The following is a 20,971-nucleotide window of genomic DNA, read 5'->3' on the forward strand; positions in this document are numbered from 1 at the left end:
TGCATTGCACAGAGCAGGGGGAGCACCCCCATGCTGTTGGTGTGGGGACATGAACCTGAGGGAGCACAAATGCCATCAGCCCCTGGGGCCAGCAAGGGCTGGGGGACACCAGGGAAACCACTCAGCTTTGTCCTGGCCTCTGCAGTCAGCCAGAAAGTTTGTTCCCATCAGCTGGGAGTTTCCTGTCCCACTGCAGACGCTGTTGCTCAGAGCCAGGGCTGCCTGGCAGCCACCCCCAAACTGCCCTGAGCATTTCCTTGGCTTCACCTTTGCTTTCTTTACTCTTCCTGCTACAAATTTCTTCCTCTTGCCCACCCCTGTTCCCTCCCCTGCAAACAGCCCATCCCTGTTTGCCCTTCCCTCTCTGGTCCCACTCCCCATTGCAGTTCCTGACTTGGCACCATGGGAACGTCCCCTGGGGAGCAGGATCATCCTACAAGTGCTGCAGGAATTGTCTGCAGGCTCCTGCAGTGCCTCCTGCTGCTCCCCTGCCAGAGGCACCCCAGGCCAGGGGGGCACATCTGGGCTGTTGTGTCTGGCTCTGGGGCTCCCTGTTCTGGGCAATGAGGAGGAGCTGCAGAGGCTCTGCAGGACTGACAGGATGGGCTTTGGACCTTGCAGGAGAAGCTGAGGGACCTGGGCTGCTGGAGCTTCTGAAGAGGAGGCCCAGGGCTCATCCTGCAACTGCTCCAAGGGTGGTCTCATCGAATCACAGAATGAGCAAGGCTGGAAAAGGCCTTGGAGATCATCAAGTCCAACCTGTGCCCTGACACCACCTTGTCTCCCCTGAGCCTCTTCTTCTCCAGGATAAACAACCCCAGCTCCCTCAGCCGCTACTCACAGGACTTGTGTTCCAGACCCCTCCCCAGCCTTGTTGCCTTTCTCTGGACACGCTCCAGCCCCTCCATGTCCTTCCCAAATTGGGGGACCCAGAACTGGACACAGCACTCGCGGTGCTTCCCAAACAGCACTGAGCACAGGGGAAGAATCACTGCCCTGCTCCTGCTGGCCACACCATTCCTGATCCAGGCCAGGAGCCATTGGCCTTCTTGGCCACCTGGGCACACTGCTGGCTCATGTCCAGCCTGCTGTCCATCAGTCCCTGCAGGTCCCTTTCTGCCTGGCTGCTGTCCAGCCACTCTGTCCCCAGCCTGTAGCCCTGCAGGGGTTGTTGTGGCCAAAGTGAGGACCCAGCACTTGGACTTGATAAACCTCACCTTGTTGGATTTGGGCCTTGGATCCAGCCTGTCCAGGGTGCTGTGCAGAGCCCTCCTACCCTCCAGCAGATCAGCACTCCTAAAGAACTTGGTGTCACCATGGTTCCCTGAGGCCCCAGAATTTCCCAATTGTCTCCATGATTCCACGAGACCTCCCAGTGTCACAATGTTCCTTTGGTTCCATGGGACCCCTTGGTGTCACAAAGTCCCTTGGATCCTTGGTCCCCACAGTGTCACAATGGATCCTTTGTCCCCCAAGGCCCTGCAGTATCACAGTGGATCCTTTGTTTCATGAGGTCTGGCAGTGCAGCAATGCTCTCCTTGGTTCCACAGAGTCACAGTGGCCTCTTGGTCCCAAGGCCACCACGGTGTCAAACATGTTTCCTTCATTCCAGGAGTCCCTGAGGAGCAGCACTGGCCCCTTGGTTCCAGGGGCCCTGCAGTGTCACAATGGCCCCATCATGACACCAGGTCCTGCTCTGTCACAATGCTCTGCATGGTTCCACAAGGCCCTGCAGGGTCACAGTGGCCTCTTGGTTCCATGAGGCCTCAGAGTGCCACAAGGAATTCCTTGGTGCCACAATGGAGCCCTGGTGACACAAGATCCTGCAGTGTCACCAGGGACCCTTTGTTCCATGGGGCACCACAGTGTCACAATTGTTCCCTCAGTTCCCAGAGTCCCTGCAATGGAGCAATGGCCCCTTGATTCCATTGTCCCCAGGCTCTCCCAAGGGTCTCCTTGGTTCCACAGTGTCACAATGGCCCTTTGGTTCCACAAGGCCCCACAGGGTCACAGTGGCCTCTGTGGTTCCACCAGGTCCCAGACTGCCACCATGGACTCCTTGCTTCCACTCAGCCCCACAGTGTCACCATGGCCCCTTGGCTCTGTGCTGCCATGTCATACACAGTGTCACCATGGTCCTCTCAGTGCCACCAGGCCCTGCAGTGTCACAATGGCCTCTTGCTTCCCCAGAGCCCTGCAGTGTCACAATCATCAGAGAATCAGCCAGGCTGGGAAAGACCTTGGAGAGCATCAAGTCCAACCTGGGACCCAACACCACCTTGTCACCCATGCCATGGCACTGAGTGCCACATCCAGTCTTTCCTTAAACACTCCTTGGGGTGGTGACTCACCCACCTCCCTGGGCAGCCCATTCCAATGCCCAATCACCCTTTGTGTGGAGAATATTTCTAAATGTCCAGCCTAAACATCCCCTGGTGCAGCTGAAGCCTGTGTCCTCTTGTCCTTCACTGCTCCCAGGGAGAAGAGTCTGACTGTCCCTGGCTGCACCCTCCTGTCAGGGAGTTGTAGAGAGTGATGAGGTCTCCCCTGAGCTTCCTCTTCTCCAGGACAAACAACCCCAGTTCCCTCAGCCACTCCTCACAGGACTTGTGTTCCAGACCATTCCCTAGCCTTGTTGCCCTTCTCTGGACACGCTCCAGCCCTTCCATGTCCTTCCTAAATTGGGGGTCCCAGAACTGGACACAGCACTCGAGGGGCTGCCCAACCAGTGCTGAGCACGGAGGAAGAATCACTGCCCTGCTCCTGCTGGCCACACCATTCCTGATCCCAGCCAGTGCCAGGGGTTGGATGAGGGAAATGGTGGGGAGGGGGTAGGGACAGAGTATGATTGATGGTCACCCATGAAGGGTCCTGATTTTCATATCTATTCAGACTGCATTAGAAGGTTCTGGGGGTCAATATCAACTGGACATTGCTGATATCAATCTACAAAGGGAAAAAAACAAGGACAAAACAGTTCTATCTGCATTGTTTTCAATAGAGTAGATTCACTTTGAACACACTTCTGAAATCTGTTTAATTAACCAGAGAAGACAAAAAAACTTAAATAATCCCAAGGGACTTTTCTTGTTCAGGTGTTTGGAACTAATGTTTATGAGCCTTTGTCAATGAATTCCTGAACTGAAGAGCTCAAGAAAGAAGAGGCCTCTGGAGGAGTAAAATTCATCAGCAACCTCCAAGTGGCTGAGGATCCATCCCCATCAGAGCAGCAGTGAACAGAAATGGGCACAGCTTTGTGGCTGCCCCAGCTCTGGGATGGGCCCTGGGCCTGGAGCAGGAGCAGCTCTGGAGGGCCCCAAGGCCGGGGCTCTTGTGCTGCCCTGGGCAGGTGGGATGGCAGCAGGGGCTGCAGAGCTCTCAGCACCTCAGCCAGAGGGGAGCAGGCACACACAGGGAATTGCTGAGCATGGCCTGCGCTGGCTAGGGCTGACTGTGCCAAAGGCAGAGCTCAGCTGCCCTTGGGGGCTGCAGGAACAGCCCAGAGCCCAAAGAGCCTCCATGGCTGTGCTGGAGACCAAGGCTGCAGGAGGGAAATGCAGGGCTGCTGTGGGATGGGGAGGGCATTGAATTCCAGCTCACACCTCAGCTCTCTGATGATCCTGGCACCATGCTGGGCCCTGTTCCAGACTGGAGCAGAGCAGATGTTGGTGGGACAGGAGCCCTGTGGGGCTGTCAGGGACCTGCAGCTTGCAAGGTGCTCTGCTCTCCCTCAGGTGCTCTGGGAGAGATCCAATCCCAGCTGGGCACCTCAGGGCACAAGTGGCACTGCCTGTTCATGGGCATACAGCTGATGTCTCTTGGAAAGGGGGACAGGTTTTGATTCCTGTTAATTTCATAATATACAAGCATATCTTTATTATCTGGTTCGCTTGAGTACTTTTTATGAATGGCAATGTTTTCCCACCAGGACCATGGATTTCCTGGATCTACTCGATTTTTGTACTGATGGCAGGAGAAATACTGATCTTCCCCTCTACCTCTGCCACTAACATTCAGTCTTATATCTCATTACCTCCTTCCTTCGGGTGTTTCCAGCTCTCCTGTTAATTTGCCATGTCTCAGGAAATCTCTTCACTAGACCGGCTGGATCTATGCCCCTTCCATTGCTCCCAGATTTCCTCCTCCAGACGCTTTCTCATCATTCAAGTGCCTCTCAACTGACTGGTTTCATGCTTTGAGCTTCAGGAAGTTGCTCAATATTTCTGAGATTCAAGTAAATATCACATTACTCAACATCCTAATTGCATTTATAACTATCCTAGAATAACCTTTCTTGTGTCTCTGTCTAAAATTGTCCTGTCCAGAAATCCCTGGGGGATGGGGGACATGTCAGATGCTGCAGGGACATCTCAGAGAGCTGAGGGAAAAGCAGTAATCCTTATGAAACTGTTCAATATTCAGCTTCTGTTTGTTGGAAAGAAATCTTTCTGTGCCTCTGAGTGTCACCAGTCCCTGAGCCCAAAGGACACAAACCTGATGAGTTGTGGTTCCCACTGCAGGGGCTGCACTCGGACCTTGGCTCTGCACAGGAGAGCTCTTCATCCCCTTTCTCTCTTTTCCTCCCTCTGGGCATAGAGGGAGCTCCTGATTTCAGTGTGTGACTGGTGTGTGCAAAGAGCAAATCTGGGCAGAATCGGGGCAGGGAGGGTTCGGGGGGTCCTTGGGATCTGCGCTGGGCACAGAAGGTGTTTTCCATTGCTCTGAGACTCTGCTCTGAAAAGTGGATTTAATATCCAGCAGAGGAATGACTTTTGCGTTTGATGGAGCTGTGCCTTCCCTTGGCTTTGTTGGCTGACAAGAAATGAACATCCCTCTGTGTCTCGGGCAGCTCCTTCTCCAAGGAAAGCAGGTGGGAGTTGGAGCCAAGGAGCTGAAAGCTGCAGGTGCAGCCTGGCTGGAGGTGCAGCCTTGTGCAAATCTGGAGCTCAGATTTGCACAAGGCTGCTCTGAGTGCCAGGGCTTGGATAGGGGAAATGGTGGGGTGGGGGTAGGGACAGAGCCTGATTGATTGTCAGCCATAATAAAGGGTCTTGGTTTTCATACCCATTCAAACAGCATGAGGAGGTACTTGGATTCAGTGTCAATTGTTGATTGCACACATCAATTTATTAACAGGGAAAAAAAAGCTAAACAGGACCTAGGAAATCTTTTCTTACTGTCTTTTTAAACAGAACATATTCAGTTTGAATACACTACTGAAATCTGTCTAATTAACCACAAAAGATTTGAAAATTAAAATCAAATTATCCCCAGAGGCTTGGCTTGTTAAGGTGTTCTGAATGTTACTGAGCCCTGGGAGACTGAATTCCTGCACTGAAGAGCTGAAGGCTGAACAAGGCTCTGGAGCAGTGAAATTCAGCAGCAGCCCCCAAGGTGCTGAGGATGTCAGCAGCCCCCACTGAGGCCATCCCTGCCCAGAGCACCTGGGGGAATGGGCAGACAAGGAGAGCGTCCCTGGGGCTGGGGCAGCACAACTCAGAGGCACCAGGGGCTCCAGCTGGGAAATGGAGTGTGGAATGGGGCTGGGAAAGCCCTGCCTGGGCTGGGCCAAGCAGGAGAGACAAGCCCTGACCCCCATCCCCCAAACAATTCTCTCAAAGAGACATTGAAAAGGAATTACAATTGTTTGTGTACTCTGAGTTGAACTCCCTGGAGAAATACCAGTACAAGGGATTTTGAGGAGCTCAGAAAAACCAAACAGCCTTTACTGGGAACTTTAGAAAATCAGAGAAATGTTGGCCAAATGTTTTTTATGACATTGTAATGGTTTTGGATTTTTAATTTAAGATTTTTGTAATCTTGAGATATCCTAATTAATGGATTGATTAGTGTGGGGAGTTTTAGTGTCAGTTAATTTATGTATTTATTTTGTTGTGAGATAGGATTACGAGAAAGGTAGAGTAGGTTTAAAATTTTAAAAGGGTATGAAGAAAATTTTATTAAACGTAACTAAAAGAAAAAATGTAGTAATATTTAAAATCAACTCCTTAGAAGACTTTTTTTTTCTTTTCAACTTTTTCTTTACTGACAATGTAAAGAAACAAAATTTAAAATTTCTAGTTTGTTTACTATTTCTAGAATAGTCTTTTTTAGTTTACTTTGGGAAAGAAGTTTTTCTTGTTAAGGTTATGGATATTTTTTTTACAAAAGGAAGAAATAGGGGTATTTTTGTGATTCTTTATTTTGTCATGGATAACAGTTGTCTGGGGAACTTTGTTATTGTTGTTTTTATTGCTACAAGCTTTCTTACAGCTTGTTGGTGGGCCTTGTTGACTTATGGGGTATTTTTTTAAAGATTAATTCTTTAAAGGTAAAAATCTTTGTTATTTACTTTTAAAATTCTTTTTATCTCTGGGAATAGAGATCGTCTCTTGGGGATACTGGATTACTTATTTTATGTTTCTGATTAAAATTTTAAAGAAATCACAGTTATTTTGACTTTTGTTTATTCTAGTATGGAGGTTTTGTTTGATATTAATTTGACTTTTTTATATAGTTTTTTGTTGAATAATAAAATGAGATTTTTCTTTACAGTTTATAAGAGGATTATAGTTTTAAGATTAAGGTATTCCTTCTTCTTTTTTATTTGGGATTTAATTTCTTCTTTACTGAATTTGATGGTTTTATGTTGGTTTTTTATATGCTTGTATTTTGTTTTTCTTTTACTCAAGGGAGGATTGAAGAATTGAAAGGATGAACACCTGACCTGCCAGTTATTTGTGGAGGAAGTTGTGGTTTTATTGTGTTATAGCTGGTTTTTGGGGGTTTTTGTGTTTAATTTTTTAGTTGTGGGGTTATTTAGTGTGAGTTGTAGCTTGCAGGAGGTTTTGGTTTGAGTTATGTTGGGGGGAGGGACCTTGATGGTAAGATTTTAATGGGTGTGGCCAGCTTTGTTCTGGTTGGGGTTTTGTAGCCTCTTTTGTTTTCCTCTTTGGGAGTTGTTTGGGTTTGGTTTGGTCAGAATTGAGCCGATGGGGTGTGGCCTGGGGAGGGGGGAAGAGGCTTGGTTTGGTGGCAGGGCTGCTTGGTTTGGTTTGGTTTGGTTTGGTTTGGTTTGGTTTGGTTTGGTTTGGTTTGGTTTGGTTTGGTTTGGTTTGGTTTGGTTTGGTTTGGTTTGGTTTGGTTTGGTTTGGTTTGGTTGAGATGGGGGCTGGGGCCAGGGCCTGCTGCTTCTTTGTTGACTGGAAAAGAAAGAGGAGGTTCCTGGGGATTTTCATCTTTAACATTTGTGTTTCACAGAGGCATGTTCAGCATCTTAGAGGCATGTTCAGTATCTTAACAGATTGTCAGTTACACAAAAGTTTTGTATTACTTTTGAAAATTCTTCTCATGTCAAACTATGACATTCAATCAAGAAACACTTCTCAAAGCATTGACTTGGCCCATTCAACTTAACAAACTCTAAGCCTCTTCAATTTAATGTTAATCAAAATTTGCAGGAGCACAGAAACAGAAGAAGAAGACACAGAAAGAGAGAAAGACAAAAAAGATACAGAGAAGCACACACACAGCTACCAACTCCTGGATTCCAGCAGTGTTCAGATGGAAATTCCTAGAGGATTCAGGGTCAAGCTGTGTGCTTGCCTTGTGGTCAGCCTTCAATAGCCCTTGGTCTTCCTGGGCCCTTCCCCCAGGTGGGACTTGGGCTCATTTGGTCCCTCAGGAGCTGGGCTGGGGCTCCAGAGGTGGCTGTGGAGCATTGCCTGTGCTGTGCCAGGGACTGGCAGACACTGCTGGGCTGGGATGGAGGCTCTGGGGGGATTGGGGTTCCAGGGCAGGGCAGGGCTGGGGTTCCAGGGCAGGGCAAGGCTGGACCTGCCCCTTCCTCTCCCTGACACATGAAATGTTTTGAGCCACTAATCTCCTGCAGTCTGTCACAACAGGCAATGTTGGAGGTGAAATCCCAATTCTGGTCATGGGCACCAGGATGAGAAGGACAGTTCTTTTCCATAGGAAGGAAAGCACAGAACCCCAGTGTGTGGAGGGCAGGTGAGAGCCTCACTAGACCAAGGCCAGCCAGACTTGTCAGGAATGGCAGATTTTGTCTGGCAGCAGTCTTTGGATATTGGGAATTTGGAGGTGGAATCCCAATCTCAGCCATGAGTCCCTGGAGAAGCAGGACAGTTTTTTACCATAGGAAGGAAAGCACGGAGCCTTCCCCAATATTTTGGGGGCAGATAAGAGGTGACCCTCATGAAACCACTGCCAACCAGACTTATCCTGGCAATATTGCTATGGGAATAATCTAGGATATAAGGAAATGGGGAGTTGAAATCATAGTTCTGGCCATGGGTGCTTGGAGGAGAAGGAGAGTTCTTTTCCATAGGACGGGAAGCATGGAGGCCCAGTGTTTCAGTAGCAGGTGAGAAGAGACTCTCAACGTACCAAAGTCAGCTGGACCAGGACGCTCCCAGGAAGCCAAACCAGACAAACCTGTTTTGTGTTCCCTTGGTTTGAAGGGGCCCTCAAGTGTCACAATTGCACTTTGGTTCCATGGGGTCCCACAGTGTCACAATGGCCCCTAAGTTCCAGAAGGCCCTGAAGTGTCACAATGGTCCCAAAAATTCCATGAGCCCTGAAGTGTCACAATGGTCTTTTGGATCCTGGGGGTTTGCAGTGTCACAATGATCTCCTTTGGCTCCAGAGTGTCACAATGGACCATTGATGACAGGAGGCCCCTTTGTGTCACCCTGGACCTTTGGTTCCATGCAGCCCTGCAGTGTCACAAAGGCCTCTTGGTTTCACGAGGCCCCACAGTATCACAATGTTCCCCCTGGTTCTGTGGGGACCCCCAGGGTCACAATGGTCTCACTGGTGCCATGAGGCTTCACAGTGTCACAATGCTTTGCTTATTCCATGGTACCTCATAGTGTCACAATGGTCTCCTTGGTGCCATGGTGCCCCACAGTGTCACAATGGGCCCTTGGTTCCACGAGGCTGTAAATTCTCTTAATGGTCTCTCCATGGTTCTCTGAGGCCTTGCAATGTCACAATGGACCTTTGGTTCAATGGAGTCTTGCAGTGTCACAATGGCCCCTTGGTCCCATGACACCCAAAAGTGTCATAATGGTTCCAGGAGTCCCCACAGTGTCACAATGGACACTTGGTTCGATGGGGCCTCACAGTGTCACAGTGATCCCTACATTCCATGGAGTCACACAGTATCAGTACAGCCCCCTTGGTTCCATGAGGCTCAGCAGTATCACAGTGCTCTCCATGATTCCATGAGGCCCCACAATGTCACACTGGTCCCTTGGTCTCACAGGGCCCCACAGTGTCACACTGGTCCCTTGGTCTCACAGGGCCCCACAGTGTCACACTGGTCCCTTGGTCTCACAGGGCCCCTCAGTGTCACACTGGTCCCTTGGTTCCATGGCCCTGTGCTGCTGCATTCCCCCCTCCCCTTCTCAGCCCGCCCTGCCAGCTCAGAAATGCTCCTTGGGCCTGGGCCTTGGCCAGCAGCCCCTGGGCTCAGCTCCTCTCAGCTCATCACAAACACTGTCTGCTCCAGGCACTGCTGCTGCCCAAACAGCTCCTGCTTTCTCTACCAGCAGCCCTGGGAACTGGTTTTGTTCCCTCCGTGGCACAACATCCCTGTTCTCACAGTGCCAAAGAAAGCTGCTGGTGCCAAGTGTGGCCAGGATGAACCATGGCTGGGACTGCAGCCCCTCTCGTGGGGCCCTGCACACAGCGCTCCAAAAGGAGCCCTTGGAGCTCTCCTGGGCCAGCGACTCCCTCTGGGTGGGGCCTCTCCCAGCCGGGAACTCTCCCGTTTGCTGCACTCGGGGATCCTGAACAACCACAGAGCCTGGGCTGATCCCCCCACTGCTCCAGGCTCAGCCCTTGGCCTGCTGGGGAGATGCCAAAGGATCCACAGGGAGCATTCCCTGCCCTCAGGGGAATTTCTCCCAGGTGCCTTGCACTGACTCTGTGTGTCTGTGTGCACACAGGAGTGCCTGTGCTGGGGAAATGGGGCAGAAATGCTGCTCTCTGAGGGGTCTGAGTGCCTTGCATAGCTGAGTCAGTCAGGCCTGTAAGTGAGGTTAAATCACCAGGTCTAAGTGAAGTTCATTGCTGCTAAGAGCTGTTATTTTGCTAAGTTTTTACATTTAATATAAGTTATAAGCTAAGCAAAATGTTGTGAAGTATTATTGCTCCGGTAAATTGCAAAGTCATAGGTTATAAGTTAAGTGAAGCGCTGTTCTTTTGCAAAATTGTGAAGTTGAAGGTATCAGTTAAGGTTAAGGTAAAAGTTAAGTCCTCTTCTGTTTGAGCTTTGTTAAGCTTTTATCTCTTTATTCCTTTTATCCTTGCCCTCACTGCCCTTGTGTCACACACACACACACACACACACAGGGACAGTTCTCGGTTCATTCTGGTTTGATTGCCTGGATTTGGTTTGGTTTTGTTGTTGCTTTGTTTCCTTGGTGTGCCTGAAGTGTCCAGTCAGGAGCAGAGTGACTCTTGCCAAGGAACTTTGTGCTGCTGTCCCTTAATATTAAATCTGGTTTTTGCTGATCCCTTGCTGGGGATTTTTTCAGTCTCTCCAGCCCTCGTTCGTAACAGGGTGAAGGAGCCCTGGCCCAGGCTCTGGCCCTGGAGGACACGGGAACACTGCTGGGGGGTCCCTGTCCCCCTGTCCCACCCCCATGGCCCCGGCCCCCCGTCCCCGTGTCAGGCTCTGGGGTCGATCTCGTGGAACATCCTCTGGGGGAGGCTGCGGCACCGGGGGCGGGGGGACCCGGGGGGACAGGGGACCCTGCTGGGCACGAGCAGGGTTGGACTGCTCTGGGGGGAACTGTGAGGGGGGACAGGGCAGAGTGACCTCCCCAGTGACCTCACACAGCTCCTGTGATGTCACACAGCCACCTGTGATGTCACAGCCCACTTTGGGCTGTCACACAGCACCCTTGTGATGTCACAGAACCAGGTGATATCACAAATCTGCACAGTGATGTCACAGGAGACTCTTTGGTGTCACAAAATTGCGCTGTGATATCACAGTCTGTTCTGTGATGTCACAGCCTGCTCTCTGGAGTTACACAGCAACCCAGTGATGTCAACACCCACTCTCTGGTGTCACAGAGCCACCCTCTATGATGGCAGAGTCTGTTCTATGGCCTCACACTATGATGGCACAGTCAGCTGTGTGATGTCACAATCACCTCAGTGATGCCACAAATCCCTCTGAGATGTCATACTGCCACTCTTTAATTTCACAGCACACACTGTGACCTCACAGCCCGCTCTATGATGCCATATAGCCATGCCATGATGTCACAGCCTGCTCTGTGATGTCACAGAATCCCCTCTGTGACAATGTACCTGCTCAGTGATCTCACACAAAAACTCTATGATGTCATAGCCCAATCTGTGACCTCACACAGCCCACTCTGTGCTGTCACACAGCCCCTTTCTGACATCACAGCTGCTCTTTGCCTCTATGACACAGCCACAGAGGTGCTGCTGTGACACAGCCCCCTCTGGGACATCCCACAGCTCCTGCCAGTGCTGAGCCCCTGTGAGCTCTGTCTGTGCCCTGCTGGTGTCCCTGAGGTGCCCTGGCAGTGCCCCAGCCCTGCTGGGCTGTGCACAGGAGCTGCTCCTGCCCAGAGCTGTCTCTCTGCAGCACTGCCCTTGCCAGGAGCTGCCTCTGGGCCAGGAGCCCAGCCCAGCTCAGCAGCACAGACACAGCAAAAGGACTTGAATGACCCTCTGGGGCTTTGGTGCTCTTTGCATCAGACCCAGTCCCTCTGAGTGTGCTCAAAGAACTTCTCAAGGACTCAATATCAGATTGAAACACTGAAGTTTCTTGTACTTTGAAGAGATCCCTGTCAGGGACACAACTGAGAAAGTGTCCCCAGGTTCCAGGTAGAGCACAACACTGGAGGCAGTGATGACAGGTGGGGACAAGCAAAGGGAAGGTGTCTCTGGTTCTGAGCAAACCTCCCTTGGCTCTGTCCCTGCAGGCTGTGCTCATCCCCCGGCTGCCCCACCTGGCTGGCCCCTTCCTTTGCTGACAGCTCTGCCTCCTGCCTGCCTCTGCCTGCCCACACAAAGCCTTGGGCTGCTCCAGGCTCCTTCTGGGGACGTGCTGCACTACAGCCCTGCCCTGGCAGGGAAATTCCTTTCTCCTCATGTCCACTCTGGGCCTCCCCAGCTGCCCTTGGTGCCATTATTTCTTTCTCTGTCTGATTTATACAATGAAGAAAAGCTCCAGCCTCTCTGAAACCACCCTTCAATCCCTCCCAGGCTAGTCCTGTTCTGTCCTCAGTCTCCACACCCCTGACCCAAGAGTCCTCAGCCTGTCCCTGCTGGTTCTGTGATGAGGCCTCCAAATCCCATCTTGGGAGATTTTTGGTTCCTTTCCAAGATCTGTGAAAGCGGGAAAATAGTGATCAAAGTTATTTTCTCCCAAATCTTGCTGTGACAGAAGAAGGCCCAGTATGTTAAAACTGAAAGAGAGTGGATTTACATTTGGTAGAAGGAGGAAATATTTTCCAAGTATGAGAGTGGCACAAAACTGCAACTGTTTTTCAAGAGAAGTGGATTCCCCATCTCAGGAATGCTCAAAAATCAGGAGTTTTGTGAAACCTGACCCAGTGAAACCCTCCCATCCCCAGTGACAGAATTCCTGTAGTGTGAGTTCTCTGATGTGCTGGGTGCCCTCACAACACTTCTGGCCAGAATGTCTGCTGAGGGCAGCCAGGCTGCTGCAGGGGCAGTGACCTCACAGCCATCACCATGGCAGCCCTGGCCCTGGGCCTGGCCCTGCCGTTTCCTCCACCCCTGCCTTGTCTCTGCTGGCACCAAGAGTTTTGTCATTAATATCTTGTCCCCAAGGTGCTGGGGCCAATGGCTTCCCAGTCAGGCTCCTGGAGCAGAAGTGGCTTTTCAGAGCCCAGCCAGAAATGAGCCCTGAGGCAGCAGCTCTGCAGTGGTGCCCACCAGGCCGGGGTGCCAGGGGAGGCTTCTGGCCATGCCCTGCCAGCAGCTGCTGCTGCCAAGGTGCCCTTGGTGCCTCAGGCTCTCCCTGGCACATCTCCCAGCACGGCACTCTGCCCTTGTGCCCGAGGCCTTCCCTGGGCTGGGGCTGGCCTGGGGCTTTTCCTGCAGTGGGACCTGCCCTGCTCATGGCACAGGAAAGGCAGTTCCTGCTGGAGCAGGAGGCTCTGCCTGCAGTGGGCTCCAACAACTCCAGCAAGGCCCTCTTGATTCAAAATTGCCTCCTAGAGCAGAATATTCTAATAATTGTTACAGTTCCTGTACTGTGGAATAAATAACTCTGTCTAATCATGATCAGAAGCATTCAGAGCTGTATTTAAAAAAATTTATCTGGTATTCCATCATTAATCCTGTGGGACAAATTGCATTAAGTTTCAATTCCACCTGTCCAATCTTTGACATCTTTAACAAATGCTGGGTCTGGGATTAGATCCAGCACCTCCCAGTCTCCTCCCTTAGAAGGAATTTTAGAAGTCCAGGGGCCCTGCAGGGGCTGTTGGGTGTAATTTCTGTACCTCATTACTCAGCAAGCGTTTCTCTATTAAAGAAATAAAGCTTTTGCCTGAAGCTCCCACTGTGCCCATAAAAGGAACCCCTGTGAATGTCTGGGACATCCCGGCTCTTTGGCAGCCTGGGGACTCCTGGGATGTCACCATGGAGCCCCCGTGAGTGCCTGTGTCAGATCGGTGCCTTTGCAGCCCAAGGTGCCCTGGGATGTCACCATGGAATGGCTGTGACTGCCTGTGACCACACGGCTCTTTACCATGCCCAGAAAGCTCTGGGAGGTCTCCATGGAGCCCCTGTCTCTGCCTGTGACATTCCAGCTCTTGAACAGCCTGGAGACTCTCGGAAAGTCCCCGTGGACCCTCTCTGAGGGCCTGTGACAAATCTGATCCTTAGCAGGCAACCATCACAAGCCCCCTGTTGCTACCGTCAATTTCCATGGCAACCATCACAAGCCCCCTGTTGCTACCGTCAATTTCCATGGCAACCATCACAAGCCCCCTGTTGCTATGGTCAATTTCCATGGCAACCATCACAAGCCCCCTGTTGCTATGGTCAATTTCCATGGCAACCATCACCAGCCCCCTGTTGCTATGCTCAGTCCCTCGACAGCTCCATGGAGACCCCATGCCAGGAGTGGTTGCCATGGACACCAGCTCAGGCCTGCAGCCAGAGCCCGTTGCCATGGCAACCATTGGCAGTCCCATCCCCAGCTCAAGGGATCCCAGAACCACAGAATTGGCTGAGTTGGGAGGGACCCATCAGGATCCTCGAGTCCAACTGCTGGCCCTGCACAGGACACCCCAACAATGCCAGCCTGGGCCTGGCAGCGCTGTCCAAACGCTGCTGGAGCTCAGAGAGCCCTGGAGCTGGGACCCTTCCCTGGGGAGCCTGGGCAGGGCCCCAGCAGCCTCTGGGGAAAAACCTTTCCCTGAGATCCAACCTAAACCTGCCCCGACTCGGCTGCAGCCGGTCCCTCCACTCCTGTCCCTGGGCACCAGAGGGAAGAGGTTCCCACAGCCCCAGCCAGGGACCCGCTCCCAAGGCTGTTGCCATGGCCACCAGGGCTGGGACCAGCTGGGATGCTCGGTTTCCATGGGCTGGGGTTTAGGAATAGGATTCCCCAATTTCCTGCTCCCGCTAAAACTGCGCTGCCACTTGATGCACTCCAGCCTCCCATGGAAAGAACAAAAGGCAAAGATCCCAGGCTGGAATAAGAACAATTTATTGGCAACAGCAACAAGATGAAGAATAAACAAGAACAGAAACAATATTGATAACAGACGGGATAAGAAAAACTATTTACAGGGAAAACAACATCAACGGCTGGCTCTTCCTGGCCATGGATTTCTTCCTGCCTGGAAAGGACACCCTTCTCCTCAGCGAGAGAGTGAGTCCTTTTCCTTTCCTCTGGCAATGACCTGAGGTGGGAGTGAATGTAATGACACAGCCATGGCCAGACCCTCATGTTCTTCAATCCCACATCATGTCACTGGCAGGGGCAGGAAAAGGTACAGGTGTCTTCCCAGCATGAATCATGGGGAACATGGATCACCAAGGCTCTTCCTAATGTGGCTCCTCCCATGGGGGATGAAGCTGGAGCACTGCATTCAATGCACTGCAGTGGGGGTATTTGCAGGGCTTCCCTTTCCGGTGCCTCTGTTGGTGTTGGGTCAAGGTAGAGCTACAGGTGAAGCTCTTCCCACACTGGGAACACTCGTAGGGCCTCTCCCCAGTGTGGATGCGCCTGTGGGTGATGAGGTGAGCATTTTCATTGAAGCCCTTCCCACAGTCAAGGCAGCGGAAGGGCCTCTCATCTGTGTGGATGCGCTCATGCAAAAGGAGATTGGAGCTGGTGTGAAACCTCTTCTGACATGTGGGGCACTCGTAGGGCCTCTCCCTGGTGTGGATGCGTTGGTGGGTGAGGAGGTTGGAACTGCAGCTGAAGCCCTTCCCACATTCCCCACACTCGTAGGCCCATTCCCCGGTGTGGATCATCTGGTGGCGGATCAGTTCGCTGCTCGTCCAGAAGCTCTTTCCACACTCCAAGCACTTGTAGGGCTTCTCTTCCACGAGGTTCTGCTGTGGGGATTTGTCCTCCCTGGTCTCCATCCTCAGCTCCTTCCCTGGGGGAAGAAGGACAAGGAGAGGATGGGATTTGTCTCTGTGCCAGAGTGAAGGGGAAGGAGATCCCCCCAGTGCATCCCCAGCAGGACGGCATTGGGAGCGGAGTTGTCCTGCAGCCGGGGGCCATGCTGGGCTGGGAGATGGAGCAGGAGAGAGGGGGAAAGGGGCACTGACTTCCTCCTCACCTGCCTGGCTGTCCCGAACATCTTCCTCTTCCTCGCAGCCACCTCCTCCATCGGGCGAAGGTTTGGGGATGGGAATTTCTGTTTTGGGAGGAAAACAAGGGATGAGTGTCACCAACATGATTTATGAAAAATCCTTTCCTTAGGCTTTTTCCCTCCTGAGAAGCTGAGAGGCCTCAGCAACAAACTGTAAACAATTCTTATCTGCTGCTGTGGAATGCAACAGGTAGATCTGTGATTGGTCTCATCTGGTTGTTTCTAATTAATAGCCAATCACAGTCCAGACTGTCTCGGTCAGAGACAAACCTTTGTAATTCATTCTTTTTCTGTTCTTAGAAGCCTCCTGACGAAATCTTTTCTTCTATTCTTTTAGTATAGTTTTTAATATAATTTGTATCATAAAATAATAAACCAAGCCTTCAGAACATGGAGTCAACTTTCTCATCTCTTCTCTAATCCTGAGACCCCTGTGAACATTGTCACAGATGAGCACTTGGAGTTTTGTACTGGTTTGAAGGCAAACCTGTGGAAGAGCCTAAGCCAGAATTACAATTTAATAAGAAAATTTAGATCAAACACTCACTTAAACTGATAGAGTCAGGGGCTGGTCAGGGGGCTGGTAGCAGTCCAATTAAATGGTGGCTGCAGTCCTGTTGGAGTGATGAACGTGACTCTCTCAAAGCAGTGATCCTGTAGAAGGGTCTGGTCTTCCTCTGAAGGTCCAGGGGGGGTTATGGAGCTCTTGTCCTCTGGGAATGCAGTAGGCAAGGTGCTCCTGGTGTTCCAAGCCTCAGCTTATATCCACATAGGAATGCTTGGTTCCTCCCCCTGGGCGGAGCATCCCACAATGGGAGGATGTAATTTTATCAGTTCTGCAGGGACACTCAATGGCCCATTCACAGAAGATATCTCCCCTGGAGGGCGTTATCAGGGCTGAGTCATGGAAGAGATAAAGAACTCTGCCCCACCTGTTTATAGCAGCTTATGGAGATGGTGACTGAAAACATGCTTTTGGTTACATCTTACATTGCAACCTGAGACAGTGGGGTAATCCCTGCTGGGGGGGTGAACACCACCCCCCTTACCCAGACTGGCTCAGGTGTAAAACCCCCACCCAGGGAAGGCCACACACACAGGGGACAATGTCACACTTGCCCTGCTCCAGGGGAGGTTTCTGTGCCTGTCACTCCCTTGTTCTCCCACATTTCTCTTTTTTTCCATCTCTCTCTACCCCACATGTACTGTTCAATAAAATCCATGTTGGATTTGGTCTCATTAACACCTTAATCAGAGCAGAGGCATCTCTCTAACAATTTTCTTAACCAGCTTGCAACATTATTTTGACACAGTGAGTTTAGGCACTGTTCTCTGACCCCATGTGCCTTTGATAACAGCATGGTTCCCTCCTCTGAGGAGGTTGTGGCTCTGCTGGAGGAGCTCTTGGAAACTTGGACACAGCTTCCTCAGAGTGACTAATGGGAGAACTGGTGAGGAAAATGTCTGTTGTGGGTGGCCAATGTAAAGAAAATATTTTGTTGTCCTTCCTTGAAAGTTTGTTAAAATCACTGGAGGAAAGGGAGCAAATGATACCAGCAAGACTGACAAGGTTCATTCACCCCATGGTGAGGAACACAAGGCTGCTAAAAGTCCCATAAGAAGCCCAGCTCAAGTAGCTGAATTCCCAAATACCTCCAGAATTCACAGGCTCAGGGACAATACCAAATGTGAGAATCATTTTTCTCTTTCTCTGTCACCTTGATAACAGCTACACGGAGCTTCCCCTTCCTTTGAATAATCTGTATTGGGCGGAATTTCCCCTTTTCCTTTATCGGAACCTGCCAGCAGCTGAGCTGGAGCTGTGCAGGAACCAATGAAACTTGGAATTGCCATCATAATTGCTTCTGTTGTTGGCTTATTCATGTTTGGGATTTGTTTGCATTTTTATCACATGTGACTTGTGGGAAAATCAAATATTCATCAAAGTGATTCATGCAGAGTTAAGTTTGATTTCTTCTGAGCTTATTTTGTCCAGTGCTCAGGGGATGCTCAAGGGGTCTCTGTGCCTCCTGCCCTGGGGGATGTTTGGGAGGGGCTGGGGGGAGGTTAGGCCCTGTCCCTGTCACACCAGGCCATTCCACAGGGGGTGTCCCTGTCCTTCTCACCCCAGGCTATTCCCCAGGGGGTGTCCCTGTCACCCCAGGCCATTCCCCAGGTGCTCTCTCAATCATTCTCACTCCAGGGAATTCCTGGGGGGGGTTCTCCCTCCCCCTCACCCCTGTCTCAGGGGCAATCTCTGTCCCTCTCAGCCCAGGGATGCTCGGGGGTCTCTGTCCCCTCGCCCTAGGGGATGCTTGGGGGGTCTCTATCCCTCTGGCCTCAGGGAATGCCTGTGCAGGGCTGGGGACCAGGGGCTCTGTGTCCCTCTCACTACTGAGGGTGCTCAGGGCTGGGGGGGCTCTCTGACCTTCTCACACCTGGGGAGGCCGGGGGGGGTCTCTGTCCCTCTCAGCCCTGGTGATACCCCACCCAAACATCATGGGGACAGAGGGACAGAGACACCCCCAAACCTCCAGAAGGGCTGAACCAGGGATGTGGTTTGGGGCTGAGGATTTAGGAAGGGGCTGGGATTGGGGCTGGGGTTGGATTTGGGGCTGAGATTTGGATTAGAGCTGGGATTGGGGTTAAGGCTAGAATAGGATTGGCTTTAGGGCTGGGGTGGGATTGGGTCTGGGGCTAGACGAGTCTGGCACTGGGATGGGATTAAATACAGAACTGTGAGGGTGTCTAAATGTGGAGTGGGATTGAGACCAGGATCAGGTCACCCAGAGCAGGACAGGGGGATGTCACTGCAGGATGTCCCTGGCATTGTCCCGGCCCTCCTCAGGTACCTCCAAACACAGGGGGCAGCTGGGTGCTCCAAGATCCAGGTGCTCCTAAATACAAGGCGTGCATTCCCTGAGGGCAGCCCTGACTGTGACCCTTGGGGCTCTGGGATCAGCCCAGAGCGCCATCATCCCTGTGTGAACAGCTGCAGACAGGACAAGAGATTTCCCTCCTCCTCTTTCCTGTGGAAGGATGAAGCCCAGCTGCCCTTTTCTTCTGGTGCCTCCTCCTCTCCTCTGTTATGAGTAAAAAAAGAGTTACCTGGTTTTTTTAAGGAAAGGGTTGCAGAGTTTAAAGTTAAGCTGGGAACTGATTGCTGGCCAAGAGTTCTTTTGTTGGTTAAATGTTGTAATCACCTGTTGAGTATCGTCATTAACCCTCTATTGTGGAGAATTCTTTTTTTCAGTACCACCCTTGCCTGCTGCCAAGAGGATGACAACCCCCGGGATGGTGGGAAGTGAGGGGGAATCTCAGGAAACATGCAAATTTATCTCAAAACCCAGACTGCAATGGGACTAGACCCCACTAAATCCTGGAAAATACTCCAAAAGAAATGAGCCAAAGCAGAACTGAGAGGTCAGGGTGGTGTTTGGACAGCAGGGGCGAGGTCAGAAGCCGGCAGAGACACTGAAAACCTCGGTCATTCTTTGCCCTGGTTAAAAAAGAAGTCATTCGGGTCCAGGACTCCTGAACTGGCAAACCAAACCGAACCCGGGGTATGCCCCCACTGCCCTTGCGAGGATGGGACTCCTGGCTCTGCCCTGAGGGGACAGAGCTGCACTTTCCTCCTCCTCCTCTGAGTCACTGCTGGGAGCAGCTGCAGGGAACCGCGGGCTTGTCAACCCACCCATCCTGAGCTGATCACTTTTATTAAAGGCATTAAAAAGGAGAAAGATCTCCTGCCCTGTTTATTTCATCCTCCACTGAGAATGTCAAACTCCCCAGGAGCAGGTAAATTCCCATTCCCTGTTTGCTTGAGGCTGCAGCCTGGAACATCAATTCAGAAGGAAAAACTTTCTGATGAATGGCAGAAATTTCTTTCTGAATGGCACCGGGAGGAGGTTTTGAGAAAGGGTGGAAATTGTATTCTGATAGGAAATAATGTTACAAAGTTTTTATTTCTGTTCTATTCATTTTCAGTCAGTTCCAGTTTCTGTTTCAGAGTGCCACCTTCTCAGATGATTGTGTTTGTGCCCTCCTTTCTCTTCTGCCTTTCTCTGCCTGCTCTGTTTCTCTCTCAGTGTCTCCCTTTACCCAGGGCAGCTCCCACCAAAGACCCTGCCTTGATTTAATTCCCAATCCACGAGCTACAACAGCCATGGGTGAAGTTATGAAGGCTGTGTTATGAACAAGAAAATGTTACCCTTTTTATTAAGAGAAGGAGCAGCAGAGGAGTTTTTGAGTTGATCTGAGAGTTGACCATTGGCCTGGAGTTCTTTGTTAGTGGAATGTTGTAATTGCCAGTTAAGTATCCTTAGGTATCAACATTTGACTCTCTATTGTGGAGGATTCTTGTTTTTCAGCACCACCCTAGCCTGCTGCCAGGAGGATGACAAACCCTCCCCCCGGACGGTGGGGAGAGGAGGGATATTTGCATCTCAGGAGACATGCAAATTTGCCTCCAAACCCAGACTACCTTGGGACAGGACCTTTACCAAATCCTGGAAAATACCCCAAAAGAGGCAAGCCAAAGCAAAATTGAGAGGTCAGGGTGGTGTATGGACAGCAGGGCCGAGGTCCGAAGCTGGCAGAGACACTGAGAACCTCGGTCACTCCTCGCCCCAACTACAAACTATGCCAGTCAGACCCAGGACCCGCTGGACTGACAACCCAAACTGAAACCCTGGGTATACCCCACTGCCTTGTGAGGACAGGACTCCCAGGTCTGCCCCCTTGGGGACAGAGCTGCAAATCCTCCTCTTCTGAGTCACTGCTGGGAGCAGTGGCAGAACTCTGCGGATCTGCCAAAACCCCCAGTTTTGAGCTGATCACTATAATAAAGGCATTAAAAGGAGGAAAATCTCCTGCCCCCTGTTTATTTCAGGCTGGCAGTGAAATGTCACTGTAGGATCTTGCCCCACTTAGCTTTTGGGTCCTTCTTAAGAGCTTTGCCGGTGAGGGCAGGAACATCTTTTCTTGGCTGGGAAGGAGAGAGAGAGAGAGAAAGAAATCGGACAGAGGTCTCAAAGAGAGAGAGAAATAGGAAAGAGGTTTTGGGTGGCGGGGGGAGGAGATAGAAATAGGAAAGG

General features: G+C 51.2%; 1 protein-coding gene and 1 pseudogene across 1 annotated transcript in view; one reads left to right on the forward strand and one right to left on the reverse strand.

The window, feature by feature from the left end:
* LOC115484925 (zinc finger protein 208-like) overlaps nucleotides 1–20,971 on the reverse strand; it is a 513,901-nt gene that overhangs the window by 227,633 nt on the left and 265,297 nt on the right. Inside the window, 1 exon segment of the mRNA XM_050984212.1 lies at nucleotides 15,185–15,596. Coding sequence (XP_050840169.1) covers nucleotides 15,185–15,596 — 412 coding nt within the window.
* Nucleotides 1–20,971, forward strand: part of LOC115483959 (olfactory receptor 14I1-like) — a 205,102-nt pseudogene that overhangs the window by 53,893 nt on the left and 130,238 nt on the right.

Source organism: Serinus canaria, chromosome 25, assembly GCF_022539315.1.
Source record: "Serinus canaria isolate serCan28SL12 chromosome 25, serCan2020, whole genome shotgun sequence".
NCBI classification, from domain to species: domain Eukaryota; kingdom Metazoa; phylum Chordata; class Aves; order Passeriformes; family Fringillidae; genus Serinus; species Serinus canaria.